We start from the raw sequence: 12,041 nt of genomic DNA on the forward strand, positions 1-12,041 counted from the left end.
AAGAAAGAAAGAAAGAAAGAAAGAAAGAAAGAAAGAAAGAAAGAAAGAAAGAAAGAAAGAAAGAAAGAAAGAAAGAAAAGGCTGAATCAGGCCTGGATTAGAGATAATATTGGCTGCCATGGAAACGACGTGGAGCAGAAGCTGTTGTCAGGCCTCCAACAGATCAGACATGACAGGTTTAACATCCTGACAGATACCAAGGCAGTCTTTTTACTCACGCTTCTCCAGAACGAACAGGTAGCCCTCCATGGTGTGCTGGCTGACGCTCTTATGTTCATGAGGGTTCTCCTTCATCTTCCTCATCAGACTTTCAACCTCAGAACGTGTGCTCTCAAAACGGTTCCTCGTCTGTAAGCAAACATTTAGACGAGCTGAGACTTCTACATTTTATAATTCACATCAGCTAAGTATTCGATTTTCCTGTTACTGCAGCAACAGGTCTTTTAAAAACCTTTCAGTGATACAACCTGAAGAGTTCCTACTGAGGGAATCACTGTAGAATCTTAAGCTTAGCAAAAGTCAAGCTTTTCTGTCTACAAATATATACTGTAAATTCTTCATCATGATTGATTATTTAAAACAAAACATCAGCAAATTAAGTAGAGGTGGATATATTTGCCAAAGTTTTACTCATAAATAGAAAAACCTGCAGTTACATTGCATGCCCAAGTCTCCAATCTACCTATTTAAGGTTTGCCCAAAGCATCACTAATCCCCCACCATGCTTACCAGTGGGTAGGAAGTGCTTTTAGATGCAAGTATCTTCACTTCCACGCAACCTGGAGTGACTACTGCTGTAAATAATCCGACCAAAGCTCAAATTTCCAGGTAAAGTCATGAAATGTGTTTGGCAAATTTTATACATTTACATCCCTGATGGAAGTCAGTCTTTCTAGAGTTATTTTGAGGATTTTTATAAACTAGAGATGCTAAATTATTGATAACTTACAGGATGGCAAAATGCTGAAAATATTCTATTTCAACAAAAAAAAAAAAAAACTTTGTTCATAGTGCAAACTTCATCAGGACAAAAGTCTGATTTGTGTTAGTATGTTTGTTTTGGGGTTCTTACATTCTGTATGCTGATAGTGAGATCAGTCTTGAAATGGTTAAAGTCCTTTGCGAGCTCATAGCCATGGTGATAGTAGGTGAACAGGCCTTGTAGAAATGCCAACAGCTGAAACAAAGTGTGAAAAAAACACAGAGGAATTATGGGAAGAATGGATGAAAAAAATGAAAAAACAAACAACAAAAAACCCGAAGAATTTAGCTAGGTTATAATACAAATCAAATATTAGAAATATTCAACTTTTCCTGGGTACTTTCTGAGAAAATCTTGCAAAAAATTCTTTATTTCCTAAAGAAAACAAACAAAAGCTGTTCAGAGCAACCGGCAAATTAACTTAATGTAATAAAGACCAGTCAGCAAAATGAATTAAAGGAACCTTTATATTGTTTAAAGGCTATAAATAGAAAAAAAATGAATAAAAATCTGTGCTTTCTTACAGGCTCCACAAAGTCAAACATCTTCCTCTCTTGAACCTCTTGAACCTTAAAAACGTACTCCAGAGAAACTTCATAGAAATGCTGCCTGACATGATCAACCTGGTTGTCTGCCTGGAACAGAAAAAGGAAATGGATACGACGATCAATGTGGGAGGTTGGGAGACAGATGACAGACGTGGACTCAAAGAAATTGCCTTACTTCATGTAGGTGGGACTCTTTTTTCTTTGCTGAAAGGCTTAGATGTTTCTCCAGCACCGCACAATATTTCTCTGTCTCTTTGTCGTACTTCTTCTTGGCTTCCTGTCACAAAGAAATCCAAAGAAGACATTTTTTGATCAGTCTTCATGTATCCTGCTCTCTTCCTGCAGGCTTGTAGATCAGTTTCTCCACTTTTGTAAAATGCATTTGTTGATTGAGCAGCAGAGTCGAGTATGATGCTGGTAGCCATGACAACATTGTCAAATTGTCTCTGTTAAACAGCTTTTGTTGGAGGCAGTGAGGAGGGTATGGACCAGTGTCTCCCTAACTGGGAAAACAAGGCGTGTCATCAGATTAAGTAATGAGATGAGATTTTGCGACCAGTAGAAATTCTCCATCTGAAATCTTAGGGGAGGAAATTGTTCATTCCTGGTACAGTAGAGCTAGGTTTATTAGAGATCTCCAGAGTTTGGGATGAAGCAAATCAAATGACCTGACCTTATTGAACCATTTTGTGTTTGTCTCCCTTCCACCAACAGGAGGCGCCTGATTCTGGTTCGCCTCCTCACACACCTGCTGACGGTTACCTCATTAACGGAGTGCTCTTAAGCGGCTGATTGCCACTACCTCGACGCCAGAGTGTTTGCCAGTTTTTGGTACTCTAGCCAAGCTGAGTTTTCTCTGAGTAAGACTGAGTTCTTGTCTCCCTGAGTTTTAACTTTGTTTTTGTCTTTGCCTCTCAGCAGGAAGTCATCCTGCAAACTGGACCTTTTTGGACCTCCTCTTCCAGGAGGGATCAACTGAGCCTTAAACTGAGCGACGGGTTCCAAACAGGAGGTTTGGATCCAGTCTCCTTTTTGAGGACGTTGAAATTACTCTCTGAGCAAGGGAATCATCTTCACCAAGACCCGTTCAAGTACAGCAGGAAATCTGAGTGGCAATCAGCTTCTCCGTTCACCTACACCGTCCGAGTTCTGGGTAAACCCTGTTCCACCCTCCGCCGAATCAGACATACACTGGAAAACCAACACACAGATTGGAGCCAAGGATCCTTCAGTTCTCTGGAAACGTGAGTCAACAATCAGATCCTCTCCTTCAAGATCAACGAATCAAATTTCCCACTGAGCCTGAACTAACAGTCTGTCTTCCCCTTGCCTTCCAGTTCCGGCTGAACAGAGTTCAGAGAAACTCTGCACCGAGCTTAACATCTTCAACAAAATCCGTCAAACTTTTCATCTGTTTCTCTCTGTTTGGACTTCCACATTTTGGGTCAGTCCTTTAGATAAAATCATGACCGGAGCATTTCACCAAGCAGTTATGGTTCTCAGATTATGGTTCTCCCTCATGTGAAGGCTGTGTTTACAGACAAAATAAATGATTAAATTAACAAATTTGGATGTTACTTCAAACTTTAAATAACCACTTTATTACTGCATGTAGAAAATGTGCTCTTAATTTAGCAAATGCACACAAACAAACACATTAAACTCTGCTCTTTAACCCACAGATACCTCTCCTTCATATTGTGTCGAAATGAAACTGAAAATACAAGTAAACATTTGTCATAAAATATCCATCAAACATTCTTCCCTCCTTTTACTGAATAACTTCACAGATAATTTCAAAAGTAATTATTTAAATGATTAGAAACAGGTACAAACTGTAACAAAATGATAAATAATAAGAACAAAAACAAACATTTATTTATAATTCCAATACCATTTTAAAAAATATGCAAGGAACCAGAAGCATAGGGCAAATAAACATATTTAGTGAATAAATCTTAGACTTAAACTATACTTACTGCAGGTATGGTTCTTTAGGAGAAAGGACTAAAGTTGGTTAAAAGTATTTTAGGCTTAGTTTACACAAAACCCTCAAGACTCTGAAAAACAAAGAAATCCTGCATTCTGAGAGAGCACAGGCCTCTTAGCATTAATAAGGAACTAAGGGATTTTCTGTTGAGGTCAGGTTATTAAGAGCTTTGTAGCTGAGAAAATTATTCAGGATAAATGTTGAACTACGGGGAGAAGTAGTGCAAACAGTCCCATACAGGAGAGATATGGGCTCATCGTCTGTCAGCATGTTTCCTTTTTTAATTTACAAATATGGCATTTATGCAAACTTTTGCATTTAGCCACATTTTAACTTGTAGCTGTTTTATTAAATGAAGTGCTGGAGATTTTCTGAATAGCTTTTTTTGTTCCCCTGGAAAGAATATTTCAGGACTCAGTGAGAATCTGGGAGCCCAGCTGTTTGTCCAAAAAAAAAGTATTTCAGCACATGGACAAAGAAACATGGTAGGATGATGAGTTGGTTCTTAAACTATGAGCTGAAAAATACTGAGGAAAAAGGAAATGCTCAAACCGAGCAACAAAAAGCTGTGTCGTTCCTCCAGGTTTGAGTGGGAATTAGAAAACAGCTGCAGACCATATCAGGAAGGGTTAGTGTTGCTCATAACAACAGATTCTCTGTTCAAAGTTTGCCTCTTCGATTCTCTATAGACGCCCATTCTAAAATAGCAACTTCTGTTTAAGATCTATTCCAGGTTTCACATAAGTAAAACAAATAAAAATAGTAAAGTGTTCAAATCTAAATTGCTCTTCTGGGCTTTTTTCATAATTCTACTTTAGTTTTGCTGAAGTAACAAAAGTTTAAGTAAAAAAATAAAAATAAAAAAAAAAGTGAGACAGAAGTGAAAATATTGGAACTACCAGCAGGTGGCAGTGTGATACAATAGCTGAGGATGTTAACTTTACTAGAGCAAAGAAATGTTTTACACTAGCTTAAGGTCACATATCTATAATAAAGTCATAAACAGCACATCTAATATGCCCAAAAAAAGAGAAAAATGTTAATTACTAGATTATTAACCCCAGTGTCTTCCAGAAAAGCTTCACTTTTTCATTTTGTCTTGTAAAATTCTAATATATCCAGTTTTATCAAGCAGTTTTTAGTCCAACATCTTTTAATAACTAAGGTTATGGGTTTTTTTTGTGACTAATTATTAGTCCAATTATTAATCCAAACAAAAACATCAATAAAATCCACTCTTTTTGCCTCAACCCGCAGTTAAAAATTCAACAACAGTTAAAGGAAATTTGAATAGGAAGCCTACCTAGAGACCGACAGCAAGACTGCGGGAGCTGCATCCATTTTTTAATTGGCTGCTGGGGATATTTATGTGAGAATAATCTGCTGTATGCTCTATTTGTCACAAAAGGTTCTGATCCTGCTTAAACCTCCCAAAACCTCATAGGAAAATATATTATTGTCTAAGGGAGCCAAATCACGACGTTTGTAAAAAAAATTTTAAACACACCGCTGTGTTTCAGCCAAAAAACACCTTTCCCACTATAAAGCAGGGTGGAGACTCTGTCATGCCCTGGGGTTCTCAGGTTTTTCATAAGAAATGGCATCAAAACTTCGTATATATGGATAACTTTTGCAGGATAGATGAACATCATCATATCAAACTGTGACATTCCGACATTCTCCAATCAAAAAAGGCCAAATATTGAAATTAAAAGGGAGACATGATAAGAAGTTTAAAGCAAATGTTAGCTTATGAATGTGGTTCCAGATTTTTTTAATTTTTTGTTATTTCACCCCTAACTAATGTGTCTGTTTTTCTATTGCGTTACACAGGATGAACTTCGCAATAATGGTGGAAAATACCTGAAAATGATTAATCCTGAATAAATCTTTAAATGCCAAAGCTGGAATTGTAAAGGTTGTATTGAGACCAAGCATTGTTTGTGCTGCTGAGCGTTGCATCTCAGTGCATTTATTGAAATAATTCCACCATTGGTGAAAGAAAACAGGCAGCAGCCTCATGTTAGCATCATTTGTTCTTCAGGTCTGTCAACATTTGATTTTATTGCGAGGCAATTGTTTGAAATCATTTTTTGTGGGATGCTTTTGGTTAATTGAAATTCACCCGGGAATAATATAACAATCTAGACCTATTGTATGAAATATGCAACCCTACAGATGGAGCTTATTTTTTTATTTAACAAATAAACTCTGTGGCAGATCTTAAATCATCTCTAATCTCTATCTTCTAATGGTAGTATTATCATATAATTTAATTTGTCCTAACTTCATCAAACATGCAGTAACCGTTCCAAGATCAGACAAAACCCTGCAACACAGGATTGATAAACTGTTTATTTAAAATATATGTTACTTAGAACTCCTGCTGCTACATATTTAGATCCTTTGGCTACTGACCGCATGGATCAAGCACATGTGACCTAATCAAGTCAGATTATAATCTGTAATATTTGGCACATGGGGGAGGGTCTTTAGGGGGGAAAACATGATATACTGTTTTGTTTTCTTTGTGTTTAATGTTCTAATGCAAGAACATATACCCTTGATCAGGGGAGAACTGCTATTTCTGTCCTTTTAATTAAAGCAGCAATATATATTTCCCTAATCTGTAATTTAGGTCATTTTATTGTCTTCAGGGAAAGACAAATACTGCAGCACAGGTCAGTTGGGGGTTGGGGTCTGCAAGGAAGCAATGTGAGTATATGGGCATGGCTTACAATGCTCCTGGTTAACTGCTACTTCTGCTGGGTTGAAATCATCTAAAGTTTTGCTTGACTGTTTAGATACCATCCCATTAAAGAAAATTAGAAAGTCACATTAGTAATTCAAATAAAACAGAACTGGAAAAAGTATTTAAAAAATTATTAAATGACAATTTAGTATTAATTAAATGTTTTTACAGCATTCCTCCATAATCGTGAATATATGTAACCGGTCTGATGGTTGAATAACCTAAATAATAAATTAATTACAAAAAATATATGTGGTGTTCTGCTCATAGGGATGACATTTCTTAGATTATTGAACAAATGCCATACTCAAAACCTTTTTATTATGATAGAAGGGTTTTTGAATTCAAACGTTGATACATTTTATCAACTTTGTTTTGGATTAAAATGGGATTTAGTAATTTGGAACAACTAAAGATAGATAGACAGACAGACAGACAGACAGACAGACAGAAAATAAGTTTTCATAAGTATTTTTGCCTGCTTTTCATTAAAACGTATCTATACTATTTTATTTTAAAAGGCTAGAACCTTCATCAGGGTTTGTGTGTGGTCCAGCGGCCACAAGAGCATAAAGAGGCTTTATTGATTAATGTCTCACAGCCGCTGTGGACACATCAATACTCATCTACAGCTCATGCAATGTATGACCATTTCTGTGACTGGTGCTGTGGTTGATTGTTGTTGCTCTTCTTACCTTTGCTGCACTGATCTGCTCTTTCCTGAACCTCTCCAGCGGAGTAATCAACACGTCATTGGCGTTTTCAATCTACAGTGGGAGGTAAACAGACAGACATGTTTTCCAGTCAGCAGCGGTATATGTCACAGCTTGCATGATTTACATTTGAGACATTTTGGTCTTTTACTAATGATCTAACCAAGAGAAGCCAAACATGGATGGATGGATGGATGGATGGATGGATGGATGGATGGATGGATGGATGGATGGATGGATGGATGGATGGATGGATNGATGGATGGATGGATGGATGGATGGATGGATGGATGGATGGATGGATGGATGGATGGATGGATGGATGGATGGATGGATTGGACGTAGCCAACTTTTATATAATGGCATAGTGCAGTGATTCCAAACTGGGGGTACTCATACCCCTAGTGATCCACGACTGCCATGCAAGGGGTACATGAATATATGTTATTTATTTGGAAGTAGAATAAAATAGGGCTGGGATCTGTTTTGCTTTGTTAGGACCAAATAGAAAAATTAAACAAGCTTTCATCAACTAAAAAGTAAGTTTTTCTTACGTTTGAGTTGGAAGATGATGGAATGTATAAAATGCATAAGAATTAAATGTTCAAATTGAAAGATTAAGTAAAATTGTTTTTATTTTATAATCAGTTATCAGTTAGTTACATTCCACTTTTGGACAATCATCAATATTTTGACTGAGAGGGGAACTCCTGGTAGAGCAAAATTCATAAATGGCTACAGAAGTCAAAAAAAGTTAAGAAACACTGGCAAAATGAATCAAGTCTGCAAATGTTAATGATAGAAGTATTTTTATCCTAATAGTTATCTAGATCTAGATATTTAAATTCTAGACCCTATTACTTTTCAGGATTACACTGGATTCTCTTATAACATGAAGTCTACAAAGACATGCTGTAAACTAAAGCTCTGACTCTCAAAGAGGCCAAAATGTTACAAGTGAATATGAAGATGATACCATACAGAGAACTATATTTTTTTGTTATGAGCAAAAGTCTTAGTTCATCATAAAAAATAAAAAAAAAACATTATGAAGCAGATGCAAAAAAGGAAAAAATCCAAATATCCTAAAAGTAACCAGCGGTAATATATTTTACGCATGTTTGAAGCTCACTCACCATCCTTGTCCTCTCATCCTCCAGGTTTTGTAGGACAGCTGCAAACTCCTGAAGCGACTTGGCTGAGGAGGGTAATGTCGCCAAAATGAACATGAGAAAACAGAAAAAAATAATCATAGAAACAATAGGTTTGTTTGTCGTTAAAACAAAGGTGGTGAGATAAAAGTACAGTGTTCATGTTAACGGATTCTTTAGAAATGTCTTTAAAGTCGTCATGATGCAGCTCTCAGATTAACTGAAAATCAATCCACTACTCAGAGGATCAGTTGCTATGGTTTTATCATGGAGAACATAGCTCTGAATCCTGATCATTGGCAAGAGTGTCATGGTTTTGGTTCTGTTTAAGTTTTATCTTTGAGTTTTCATTTTTTTTATTTCTATTTTGTGGTTCTCATTATATTTGATTGTATTTGAGTTCTTTGGTATTTCTTGTTTGCAATCTTGTATCAGTCTCCTTTTCCATAGCTCCCTTCTAGACTCCTCTGTCCACTCCTGGTCCCAATCTACTGATTAGCCTGATCTTTGTTTCTGTCTCCCATATGTACAACTCCTGCTCAGTCATTTCAGTAGTTTTGCATTTTGTGGATTATGTTTGTCGATTTTTGATTCTGTTATCCTTTTTGTAATTAAATCTGCAAGAAACCACTTCAGCTTCAGTCTCTGCATTTGGGTCTTCTTCAAACCACCACCCAACCTGACAGAGAAATACTCCTACATTGTTTGGGTCAGAGTTTCTGCCTCTGCCTGTCAAACACTTCAGGTGCAAATGTAAACACAGGCACACTTCTTATTGTACTAATTACATGCAGAAATTGGGATTTCTTGTAAAAATGTCAAGTTCAGAAATATCATTTAAAATGAAGCTTGATTTTAAATACAGATAGCCCAAATATCTTAAACCAGTCACATGGAATAAAAGCAAAATAAGAAGCGTTGACATGCAGCAACAGATCACTGTAGAAGGGAGAATAGCAGTTCTGACATGTCTATGAATACTATGAAACAACAGCTTGGCTCAGTTGAACAGCAAGCTGTTCAGGAAAGATAGCTGGGGATAGTTAAACAACAGCAGTGGGTGGGTCAGAGCGGAGCAAAGAGCCGTGGCCTGCACAGACAGAGCTGGGCAGCCATGAGAGGGGTGTGGCGGCTGCGCTGCTACAGACACAGCAGGATGTTGGAACAGGAACAATCCAGAGAAGCAAACGGTTGGACTGTAACAGCTTTGTTCTAGAACAGAACCACATAGGATTAGGCCAATCCCTAATAGTGCATTATGTTCAAAGTACTGGTATAAAATCAGTTGGATAATAGGATGAGAAAAGGCCTGGATTCGCTAAGAAACATCACAATTCATTTCACTTTATAGAACTCTGCAACAGAGAAATACATAATTTTGTGATAACCTCTCTACCCACATGTAGGACTAATTACTGCCTTGTATGATTTGAACAGGACCTATCAGACAACACGAGGTAGGCCAGAGACGGTGGTCAGCTAAGTAGATTAACAGATTTCATTGTGCACAAAAGAGCTTCAAGAAAAAAATAGAAAAAAAACAATCAACACGAATAGACAAACATCCTGTAGTGTCTTGATTTAACAAGATGTGCAAAGAAAAGAGGGACAATGACTTCTGGTTTGAATAGGGCTTTACCCTTAATAAATGAACATCAGAAAAAACAGCACAACCCCAAAAGCAGAAGACTTCTGGCATTCTTTATTAAATCTCAATAACTGCCTCTATTTTGAAAAATTGTAAAATGACTCTATATGCCCCTTAATATCATCTGGATATCAAAATAAAAGATACAAAAGATATTTGACACTGCATTCCTCAATATTGGCTTCAATGTTTTGCAAACTCTGCACATCAAGATAACTTAACCTTTTCAATAAAAGCTTAATATAAACTGAGCTGTAATCTAAAAATAGATCATGAGGAAACTGGAGACAGAACAGGCTAATCAGATCCTTTTGGAAAGCATTCTTGTCATTTTTGTATCTGCAGACTCAAATGACGGCTGTTTCAGTACTTAACAGTTATGTCCTTTTCTAAAGTATTCAGCACATTGATGCAAACGATAACACCCACCTATGCATATTTCGTCATCCGTCTCAGCATCTCCAATACACTGGAATTTGAAGTCATTGAGGGAGTCAGCGAACTTCCTCTTTGCCGTTGACAAACCTAACGGAAAAGAAACAAGAAAAAAAGTTAAGTAATTTAAGCCTCTTATAAATGATATTTATTTTTAATGGAATAAAAAGTGAAATTAGAGAATAATTCAAGAATCTGTTGCATTGTGTCCACCACATTTTTATGTAAACTTTACCTAAAAGAAATAGTTGCTATTTTCAGAATTTATTTCATATAAATCTATTTTTCTGTAGTTATGTTTGTGCAGCAAAGTTTCATATTAATCTCAAGGGGCCATAAGAATACTCCAAGTATGCAAATAAAACATGAGGGGCTAAAAGCTCCAGGCAGATAGACACTGGCAGCCTTCTAACTCACGGGCAGATTTGGCCTCGCTACAGCATTTCCTGTTGGGCTGGCTGAGGTCAGCCGCACGCACAAGCTCAGAGTGAAAGGGGCAGGATAAAGAGGAAGGCACAAACTACAACACATTATTCAAACGTCTTTTAGAAACCACACGTGAAGGGGGGAGAGTCACCGAAACCAGGGTCTTGCATGCAATCCTGGGTAAGCAAATCAAGGCACTTAAGTAGACTTAAAATAATGACCATTTTATATGGTTGGTTTGGGGATAATATCTGCTCTTGCACTTTGGTGGTCAAAGAAGAAAGAGAAAGACTTAAAGGGGTAATATTATGGTGTGGTTAAACCCTGCAGGGAATTTCTACTGTTCAAGCAGTAGGACGTGTTCTGGGAGATTAAAAAAGAAGGCACAGTTTTAAATCTAATGATAGTTTTACAAAAACAAAGATAGGATGTAATAGAAATGAAAAGAGGACAGATCATGGTTGTTGCAGAGACATGTGGGAGTCATGGAAAGGACAGCGAGTGTAAAGAAGACAGACAGTAGTTGGCGTTCCTCATGTACATGCTGCAGAGTCTGCAGCGTTTGCCAATCAGAAATGAAGCCCAGGCCTCTTCAGTTCTAATGGAGCTGCCAGAGTATTAGACATGTTCTTGGCACAGAGACGTGCATCATTTTCTCACTCGAGACTGACACACTAGATCATTCTAGTCACAAAGCAATGAGTCAGAGTGGCTTTACTCAATCAACAATAAGTACTTATTACCAACCTGAAACCAATGTCCAAATTAAAATGCTAAGAACTCAAAGCCCTACATTATACTAATTATATTGGTGTAGTGTCAGTTAACAACCAAAGATTGTATAATAACGGGATGAAGCCTCTACTCCACATTAGATACTGTAAATTAAATAAACATCTTTCCTGTGGTAAAAGCAAATTTAAATAGCTAGAGTTTCCCCCACCACATCAACTAATACCTAGGTGAGTATTTCCAAAAAACACACACTCCAAAATGCTCAATATAAGTTGTCTTTATGAGAGCATGATGTCCAGTTTCATCTTGAGGGATAAAGCAGGAAAAGCAGGGTTTATAATTAAACCCGGGGCTATCAGGATATACTGTAGTCTGGAACCAGGGGTGAAGTTTCCCCCCTTCATCTGCCAGTACAAAGAAAGCTTACCCAGATAGAGATTTAGCAGAACAAAAATTAAGAAATAGTACTCTCACTTTACCCTGAATCTCTGTGGGTGGAGTTTGTGACTTAGAGGAGTTCTTTCCAGCATTTGTGAGTTCTTTGTGTTTCTATAACAAATTAATCTACCACAGACGCAATGGGCGGCTTGGGAAGCCACCCAATAACCATATCAGGAACAGCATAACAAATGGGAAAATCTAAAAAAAAAGAAAATGGGTC

The 12,041-nt window shown here is 37.2% G+C and overlaps 1 protein-coding gene across 1 annotated transcript in view; it reads right to left on the reverse strand.

Annotated features, from left to right (window-relative positions):
- The window catches only part of LOC107089935 (rho GTPase-activating protein 26-like), a 109,399-nt gene that overhangs the window by 40,733 nt on the left and 56,625 nt on the right, over positions 1-12,041 (reverse strand). Inside the window, exons 2-8 of the mRNA XM_015383002.1 lie at positions 10,214-10,309; positions 8,122-8,183; positions 6,968-7,039; positions 1,706-1,807; positions 1,507-1,617; positions 1,073-1,177; positions 219-348 (exon numbers count right to left, since the gene is read on the reverse strand). Of these exons, the coding sequence (XP_015238488.1) occupies positions 219-348; positions 1,073-1,177; positions 1,507-1,617; positions 1,706-1,807; positions 6,968-7,039; positions 8,122-8,183; positions 10,214-10,309 (678 nt within the window). The remainder of the gene's footprint in view (positions 1-218; positions 349-1,072; positions 1,178-1,506; positions 1,618-1,705; positions 1,808-6,967; positions 7,040-8,121; positions 8,184-10,213; positions 10,310-12,041) is intronic.

Source organism: Cyprinodon variegatus, unplaced genomic scaffold (genome assembly GCF_000732505.1).
Source record: "Cyprinodon variegatus isolate N-32 unplaced genomic scaffold, C_variegatus-1.0 Scaffold273, whole genome shotgun sequence".
In the NCBI taxonomy this organism is placed as follows: domain Eukaryota; kingdom Metazoa; phylum Chordata; class Actinopteri; order Cyprinodontiformes; family Cyprinodontidae; genus Cyprinodon; species Cyprinodon variegatus.